At 35.7% G+C, this 9,653-nt stretch overlaps 1 protein-coding gene across 2 annotated transcripts; it reads left to right on the top strand.

The window, feature by feature from the left end:
* Positions 1 to 1,840: 1,840 nt before the first annotated feature.
* Positions 1,841 to 7,302, top strand: LOC147557191 (uncharacterized). Of its 2 annotated transcripts, none has more exons than XM_086663693.1 (7): positions 1,841 to 2,165; positions 3,532 to 3,939; positions 4,693 to 4,769; positions 4,892 to 4,928; positions 5,338 to 5,518; positions 5,626 to 6,016; positions 6,775 to 7,302. In XM_086663693.1, the coding sequence occupies exons 2-7, from the start codon at positions 3,582 to 3,584 to the stop codon at positions 7,168 to 7,170; spliced, it is 1,440 nt and encodes a 479-aa protein (XP_086519819.1). In that variant the 5' UTR covers positions 1,841 to 2,165; positions 3,532 to 3,581; the 3' UTR covers positions 7,171 to 7,302. The 2 variants fall into 2 exon arrangements, with proteins under 2 accessions (XP_086519819.1, XP_086519820.1); XM_086663694.1 differs by having other exon boundaries at positions 1,856 to 2,764; positions 3,079 to 3,939.
* Positions 7,303 to 9,653: the final 2,351 nt, after the last annotated feature.

Here is a 9,653-nt window from a genome sequence, read left to right as displayed (position 1 = left end):
AATTAAATTAATCCTTCATTTCGGCATAAGAGCAACTCCAACCCCAGTCTATCTTAGGCCGAAAAAACTATTTTTTCACTCAAAATTTGAATTTCCCTCTTTTCTACCATATTAAATATCTCTAACCATTCAACCACCATATTAAATATCTCATATTTCTCTATAAATACATCTCCCTTTCTATACAAATTCATCAAACTTCATCTTCTTCTTCCTCTACAAACTTCATCTTTTTCTTTCTCTACAAACTTCATCTTATTTTTTCTCTACCATGGATCCTTTGCATCCCATGAATCCTTTGAATCCCATGAATTCCAATTTTACTTTATTAAACTTGATGCTTGAAGAAGATGAATGGGCTCGACAAAGAGACGACGATGATCGTAGAATGTTAGAATAAATGAAAAATAACGTTACACGAAAATGTTCTCGTCATGTTAGTTTTGTTTTGGGTCGCCAAACGATAGATCATAATAAACAACTCGGTCATGAAAAATTTATCGGACGAAGTGCTTCAACGTGTAGGTCGAGTTAGAAGCCCGGGTATTCATTCTCGGTTGAAGGCAGATCTTGTTGAACACTTATGGTATACGAGATCTAACGATGACAATGAATAGATTTTGGTCGGTGGATTATTAGTAATATGTTTTGGATTGTTGGATTACTAGTAATGTGTTTTGATCGTTGGATTATTAATGCAAAAGTCGGTTTGTATTAATATATTTCTATTATTAATGTCGGTTTGTATTAAGGTTCCCCAACGGTCCTAGTGTTAGGGGCGACTGAAGCTATCGACTAGGGTTCCGCCCAGCCGACTGTCACTGGAGGGCCGAGCGCAGGCCATAAATTTATAGCCTGCGCCCGCCCGCATTTGTGCCCGGCCCGCATTTGCGCCCGGCCCGCATTGGAGATGCTCTAACAATGAGTTTAGTCTCTAACAGACGTCAAAACAATAAAGATAACCATTAAGAGAGAGGAAGAGAACTAGAGAGAGAAAGCGAAGAGATTGAGAAGATTCTTGACAAGTCCATAGACAACCTGTCAAAATAAGATTAGAAAATTCTTGAGAAGTCACATGATCTCAACCAGTCCAAATAGACCAATACTGGTCATATATATTATATATATAAACCCTATCTTAATTAGCTTATTAATAAAAGAGATTATATGAAGACAAGTGGAGAGTGTCCGACCATCGTCCTCAAGAATTAAATTGTGATACAAACCCTAATTAATGTCAAATAATAACTTCCCATTGGAATATTAGTGTTGACTACCTAGACTTTGAGTTTTGACTCACCAAAGACCAACATTAATTACCTATAGGCTATATCTAGCTAGTACATTCATTCTAACCAAGATTAAACTGGTCATTCATGGTCTAGCTGCTTCTAAACTATACCATTAGGAGCGTATTTTGAATTTTTAAGCAGGGGCGAAGGGATAGGACATTCATGGACTTCACTTCCATGGACATTTTTGTGGACCGACCATATATTTTGAAAATGGCAGTGGCATTCTATGGTTTTAGAGCCAATGTACACCATAGTCATTGACGTTTGAGAGACATTCACATCATTTTGAAAGATATTGTCTTAACAAGAGCAGCGGGACTAGGATTTTCATGGATTCTCGTAGCTTTCATATCCATTGAGATTTTAGACAAAATAATATACTATTATTTATGATTAAATAGACAAATAACAATATAGGATATTTATATTTTATACATTATTCACCATTATAGTAAATGAGAATCCTAATCTACTGCCCCCTTAGTTTGATGAGGTAGGTCAAAGTTTCTCATTGGAATAACTCACCAATATTATTGTGATAACCTAGCATTATTGTGATTAAGGTTTGTTTCCGTGGTCCTCAAAAGTTTCAACCAAACAATAACCTCTTAAATCTCTCTCTCTCTCTCTCTCTCTCTCTCTCTGATCTTCTAGTTACCTCCCTCTATTTTTGTTTGATTAGTTGTTCATGATCATGTGAAATATGTAACTTCTCTCCTCCATATATCTTTCTTATCACCTTTCATAAAGATTATTGAAAGCCACTCCAACAGGTAATGGTGCATGTATAGTAGTCATACTAGATGGTTGTTGTGGAAATTCTGCTTGGAAGAAGCTGACTGTGATTCAACTTCATCATCACTATCAAAGGTGGGTACTTAGGCCATCAAAAATTGTTATCATCATGAATTCATGATCCTATATTAGTTTTTGATACATGTTAATTAGTACATAACCAGGTCTTTTTTAACCTTAAATGATTTCATACTTCTTTAATAGGATAGAATTTATGATCTTATGTTGAAAACACCAATTTCTTAGGAATAATATAGGTGGTTTGAAAATATACATCTTCATGTATAGGGGATCCATATACAAGTTAATTGATCATTATGAGTTGAAATCTAACAGAAAGTGACTTGATTAACACTTATAATAGGTCCGATTCGTCGTTTTTAAGTAATTTAAGATCTGGGTCTTGATATTGGAAGCTTGTTTTGGGTATCTAAAACCCAATCAGCACCCTTCAGATTACTCAGAGCTACTGCAAATTGTGTTTAGGGTATTATTACTAATTAAAGTTTGAATTTTAATAATTGGATATTATCACCTTTGGAAAATCAATATGATCTATATACTAAAGTACATGATAGTAAGAGAACCATTTTGTTTTGTTTGCATCAAAATTGTTAGTAAAAGGCATTGACTTGACTAAGTGTACAATTTCCCATGTCAAGCATGTACTAGAAGTTTGTTGCTTCTTTTTTTTTTTTTTTTTTTTTTTTTTTTTTTTTTTTTTTTTTTTTTTTTTTTTTTTTTGTTGAGAAAGAGAAAAGAAACGAAAAAACCAAAAGAGAAACTAGCCCAACGAGCACGCCTCCCTGAACGCTATTTCTGAAAGCCACATCCTGTTTCCTTCATGCATTCTGCCCCATTTAGCTAGCGAGTCTGCTTTCTTGTTCCTTTCTCTCGGAACAAGAAAGCAGACTCGAAAAAACCAAAAGAGAAACTAGCCCAACGAGCACGCCTCCCTGAACGCTATCCCTGAACGCTATTTCTGAAGTTTGTTGCTTCCCTATATTACAAAATCCTGCTATTGTAACAAGGTAATATAAAAAGAAATTTTTTTGTTCATCAGCTCTGCAAAAGACAACTATTAAGTGTGAAACCTAATTTTAGTCGAGTAGTAACATGTGTCTCTTCTAGGGAAAATCAACTTATTTCAACAAAAAAAAAAAAAGTAAAAATCAACATTCAAATCTCACTATATGAAAAAAATAAAAAAAATGGTGACAACCCAAATTTGTAGAACTAAATGACTAGTATCATAGCACATGTAGCTTTATCTTAGAATTTTTCTTATTTTAGAGGACAACTGTGGGATGATTATACAGACTCTAAAGAGAGTTTAGAAGAAGACTAGATTCTCTCTCTCTCTCTCTCTCTCTCTCTCTCTCTCTCTCCTTTTCTTACTCTTGTGATTTTTCTACTTACATGGATTTTTCTCCATAAGCAGCAAATAACTATATATAACAATACTATTGGACAATAAGCAGAGAAGACAACATGATTGACAAAGCAGAAGCTAAAGAGATTTCTGATGAAGTAAACAGCAGTTGGAGTGATAATCAAATCCAAATCAATACTTCTACATTATCTCCACAGAAACGAAGATTTCTCGACTTGAACAAAGACTTTATAAGCGAAGAACACACTACTACTACTACTACAACTACCGAAGAAGATGATCATTCATTGAGTAGAGAGTATTCAAGTAGTAACACCAATAACATGGAAGGTAGTACCACGGAAAGAACAAGTACTGTTCGTCAATATATCCGATCGAAAATGCCCAGGCTTCGTTGGACTACTGATCTACATCTTTCTTTCATTAACGCTGTTGAAAGACTCGGCGGCCAAGAAAGTAAGTATTTTCTCATTTTCAAGTTTAACTATACATGAAAATTTGAGATACCTTCCCATTACCAATTAAAAAAAATATCATCATCTACTTGAGAAGAAAACTAAAATATTTTTACACCACGGTTTAGTGTGGTTATTTTTCTTTCTTTAACGACAGTTTAAATCGTGTTCACTACAATGTGTTCCATGGAAGTGATACCGCGGGAAGGCAAGGAAGTGTATTCATCGAATTGCTTAAGAACCACACTATTTGTCACAGTTTTGAGTTAATGAGGTCACACTTTAATAGAAATAAAATTGCAACTGTTTACTGGAAACTAACCTTTTTCTCTAAAACTCATCAATTTTCTGTTGAAATGAAGGCTATTTTTTTTTTAATATTGACAACATGGTCATTACAAAGGCATTTGATACATCTATAAGATGTGATGAGCACGATAACTGCCGAATTACTATTATTCTATAGCTGACGAAATTAAATGGCCTATAGCCGACGAATGAAATGGCCTAAAGCCTACATAAACTACTTTTATTTATCCCCAAATTCAATATTCCAGGATTCGCACTTCCATGGGATAGAACCTGGGATGTCTGCCTGCGCTGATCAACTGGGCTACCTGTTGTTGGCAAAAAGCACAACCTTATTGCTATTAAACACAACCCTATTGCTATTTGATTTACTAAATACTTGAGAAGGCATTTAACTACCTTGTTTATTTAATTTTAATTTTCTTTTTTATTTGGGTTTTTGCAGGAGCAACTCCAAAATTGGTTCTTCAGATAATGAATGTAAAGGGACTAAGTATTGCTCATGTAAAAAGCCATTTGCAGGTACAATGATGATTATCGAAGTAATTGATAAGATAACCTTGATTAATCACTCATATAACTTCGCATTCTTTTACCTTTTTAATGTTTTTTTTATGATCATATATTTGTTTTTGAACTAGCAGATGTATCGAAGTAAGAAGCTTGATGAGTCTGGTCAAGGTAAATCCATCTAGAGTTAATTGTTTTGGTCAAATACCTTTAAATCCATTACCAAAAGTGATAATCTAATTTCATAGAAGACTTAAGTAGTGTATGTTTTCTGTGTCAGATCTGAAATCTGACTTAAGGTTTGAGTTGTCAGGAGTTCGATATGAGAATATTTATCACAGTCCGTCTATCTCGTTTAATTAAGTGACTAATTTTGTTTGATTTTTCAGATCAGTCTAATTAAAACACATACGAGTCAAATTTAGACCATGAGAATAATGGAAACACCACCTTAGATTGATATGTACCTTAGTTTGTTATATATGTTTTTTTTTTTTCGTTGAGAAAGTTTGTTATATATGTTGATAAGTTCATGTTGAATATAAAACCCTAAGAGAATTTGATATTTTCTATTGAGCAGTTATATCTCAAACAAATATATCCATGCAAGGAAATCCTGAAATGTTCTACCAAAGAACTAGTCCTCACTCTGTCTACAAAATAAATTGCAGCAAGGAATTTTTACCGATGCAGATTCACGAGCCGAATCATTTATCTTCTCCTCTATCGAAACCTTTCAATCATGAATCTACCTACTTAAGGTAACCAAGCAAAAACAGAAAGATCAAAATCATTTTTCGTGTTATGTTTATTGTTAAGTTGTTCCAATTGTGTGTTAATACTTGTCTTTCTTGGTTCGTCTTATCAGACACCAAGAATGGTCCTTTTGTCAGAATAATACTCCACTAATGCCAATCTTAATACCATCCAAGGATCCAAGATTACTGGCAAGCAAGGGATTACCTCATGAGAAGAACATAACGTCGACAAATTCACACTTGTTTGATGTAAGGAATAATGCGACAACATGTAATGAGTCTAATACTAGGCCAAGTAGATTTCTTGAAGAAAAGAGATGGCTCCCTACAGAAATGGTGAATTGGAGTGGGGTTAAAATCCCCCATGGATCGACGACATCGATTAAGGAAATTAACACCACGAAACTGTCAGGTTCAAACTTCAGTAACAACTACAACGAAAAAGGATTTCGGTCTAATAGCTTTGATCATCAGTTTGGGCCACCAATCAGGCTTAATGAGGTAAGCCTCTTTCTATCTTTTCATGTTGATAAGGGTACAATTTCTTATGATTTATACGTTTCACCACTATAGAAAGGCGATTCGAGATATACTCCCTCTTGAAACCGTGAACTAATTAAAACTAAGACAAATGATCGGTTGGTCAAAACAAACTTTAGTAGTGGAGGAATCATCCAACCCATCGCTGGCACCAAGGCTCGGACATACAATGAACAACTCTGATTGGGAACCCGCGTGGGTCATTCCGTTGCTTACTGTTTTAGAATACGACAAATGACGTTTTGTCTATTCACACATCTCATAGTGTGTGAAAAGACTAAATATACTCCTCGACTTTTGCGTCCGGAAAAGGTTGCACAAACCTTACACTTTCACAAGTACACCTCGTATCCATTACATTCTAACTAGAAGACAACAACTTTTGCAATTGCCGATGAGAAAGCCCAACACTACATCAAACGTCACTAGTATTCCTAATAATTCACATTTTGGCTCTATTAAATAGTTATTGAGTAGTAACCTTCATTTCCGTCGAAGTTGGTTAGTTTCTCTTGTTTGATTACAATTAAACTTTCCACACCAAAGTGTGGGTCATCATAAGACTGTGGCCCAAAAAGATGTAAGTTTTAAACTCTTAAGTGGAATAACATTTCGTAGAAACGGAAACATATGAGGATTTGCAAAAGCTTACATTATTAGATCAGCTGATTAGAAGGAAAGTGCGTATTTAATTCAAACATTTTTTCTTTACCATGCAGATTATTCAAAAGTTGCCACGAGATCAAGCACATCAAACTCTAGAGACTGAACTGATAAATTCCAGTCCTACAAATACCAAGGAAGCCATGAAAAGAGAAAACCCTAACTTGCAACTAAGTTTGAGCCAGAATATAGAAGATGCTGATCCTTTCAAAAATTACAATAACCAAGAGAGTACTATTAATGGAAGAGATATAAACACCATACTTTGTCTTTCATTATTCCCTGAAACATCTTCATCATCTTCAACAAGAAAATCAGAAGAGCAAGAATTGAAGGGAAGTCACCATGAACAACAACAACAACAACATAGAGATCGAAACAACAAGAGAACTGCAGATTGGTATTTACAAACAATTGGAAGCAATAGTAAGAAGACTACAGTGAGAGGCTGAGTACTTGGGGTCTGACCATGTTAATTAGAAAGCATTGGAGTGAGATCGTGTAAGTACTTAGTCTTAAGAAGTCATTATTCTGTTTACAGAAAAAAACATAGTTTGTTGCATATAATGGAGTTGCTTGCAAAACCACTGTCGGATAGAAACCCTACATCTGCTTGTCTTTACACCAAAATTTTCGCACACATAATCTAATATGGAGCAAGTAGGGGAAGGGGGTCGATTCCTAGACTTTAGAGGCACCTAATGTTACGAATAAAGAAAAGTCACTTTTTGGGCTAGCAGGAGGTGACATCTCTTGGTTTCGGTGTACCGATATAACGAGTTGACTCCACGAGTCTCTTAACGGGTCAGTGGTGAAACTGGTTACTACTTTGATTTATTTGTAAATCAATCAAAAAACACTTTCATTCCAAATCAATGGAGAAAGACTAAGGGAGAGAACAACTCCATATCTTTCGTGTTTCTAACCCATAATGTCTGTTACCAGAACAGATGATTCGTAGTCGAATCTCACTATCGATTTAAGATCGCAAAGAGGAATTGTATTCCTTCTGTGTTTTCTGATTTATCACATTAAAAGCAACACAATTCTAATTTGAAAAATTAGAATGTCTTTGGTTAAGAAATCAGATAAACTAAAAAGAAAAATTGGAGGATAAGAAGAAGAATATTTTTAATCGTGGCGAGGTATTTTTCTGTACTTAAGACAATTGACGCCATGTATAGTACCACACAGTTAGCGGCGTTCGTCTCCCAGGATGCACCGATTAACCTTTCGACTCAATGGTACTTAGCAGGGCCGTTGCTGAGAATCTAGGGGTCACGTGCGAGATTTGAATTTGACTTTTTTGAAAAATTAAAAAAATTACACATAAAAATTGAACAAGGTATAATTTCTTCGTAAAAATATTGTATGAATCTTAAGACGAGCTTTTGAATTTTATACCATGATTTCAACATATGTAATTACATATTTTTGAACTGTTTTTACAATTTCAAGAATTTTATTTTTGAAAAACATTTCAAAAGAGTATAGGAATTTACCCAAAATAATAAAATAGGCAAGAAAAAATGTACCGCAGAAATAGGGATTTATTTAGCAATGGTACCAACAACATCACCCAAAACCAGAGGGAAAAAATATGCTGGCCGAGTGACTCGAACCTGTGCCACACAATTAGAATCCCAGGTTCATTGCCATCTGAGCTAAGGAACATCTTATGTTTAGCATGTTTCTATACTTATATATTACGTTAGCTTCAGCCTTCAGACCACTACTAAAAATGGGCCCTTAGCGGCAGGGGGCCCTGTGCGGCCGCCCTGCCCGCACGGGCCCAAACACGGCCCTGGTACTTGTAGGGATTTACACCCTTCTACTAGTGTTTATAGCGGAAATATGACATCTAATGTCTACACTAGTATTCCCAGGATCACATGCAAAACTAGTAATTAATCTAATGGAGATAGTAGATTACCTTAATCGCTTTTCCCTCGAACTAGTTGAATTGATTGAAGAAGACCAAGAGCTTCAAGTGTAGCTCCTCTACTTGGGACACGAGCAATCAATTTGATCTCCCACCTTGTTGTATAGCTAGCACACCAATGGTGGTTGGATAATAAGAAGACCTTCTTCTTGCTTGACTAGAAGATAGCTTGGGAATTAGCTCACTTTCTCCTCTCTACTTGATGTGGTAGAGTAAGAAAGCTTAGAGAGAAATTCCACACCTTATTCTCTGCCCTAAGAGTGTTTATATAGAACCCTAATAAGAATCCACCTCCTTTTAGGTTTCCTAAAACACCCTTTAGAATAAGATTTAGGGAAATAGTCGAAAATAGCAACTATTGGTATTTTCTCAATTCCCTAAGGAGGAGGTGCCCAAACACCACTAAAATTGGCAGATATAATGTTTATTATATCAGCAACTAACCCTCCAAAATTCAGCCCAATCCGAGTCCTAGAAGTACCCGAACCGGTCTAGGCCCAAAAACCCTGTTTTTGGCCCTTTTGTACTATCTTTGCCTAATTCCCTTTTAGGCCTATGAGATATGTTTATGGGACACTCCCATGATTATATCTCACTCCCACTAGTCATATCCTAGATCAATTTGTCACTCTTATGTGTAACCCGTTGTAGGATCCGATCGAAGTTAGCCGCGAATTACTCCGTAATTCGACGATCGTAGTTGGTCTCTAGCTACAACTCTACGATCCCTAAATCAATCGGACTTGATGATCTTCCACATCAATTGTCCTATCCGAAAAATTGTTCGCATTGTCACCTTGGTCGAAGGACATCTCCTTCAACTCCTTCAGACTCCCACTTGGACTTAGAACAAGTGCAATGCCTCGATTCCCGTGTCAATTTAGTATCCCATCTGATACGTCACGTCATTCAGACTTTCTTGATATCCGAGTACAACTGTAAAAGACAAACGATTAACTTTAATCCGTTTGAGCGCGGCCACGCATTTTCAGT

The sequence above is a fragment of the Eschscholzia californica genome, unplaced genomic scaffold (genome assembly GCF_041429995.1).
Source record: "Eschscholzia californica isolate CP2 unplaced genomic scaffold, dmEscCali1.0.p SCAF_2, whole genome shotgun sequence".
Lineage (NCBI taxonomy): Eukaryota > Viridiplantae > Streptophyta > Magnoliopsida > Ranunculales > Papaveraceae > Eschscholzia > Eschscholzia californica.
This window is presented reverse-complemented; position numbering and strand designations above follow the sequence as displayed.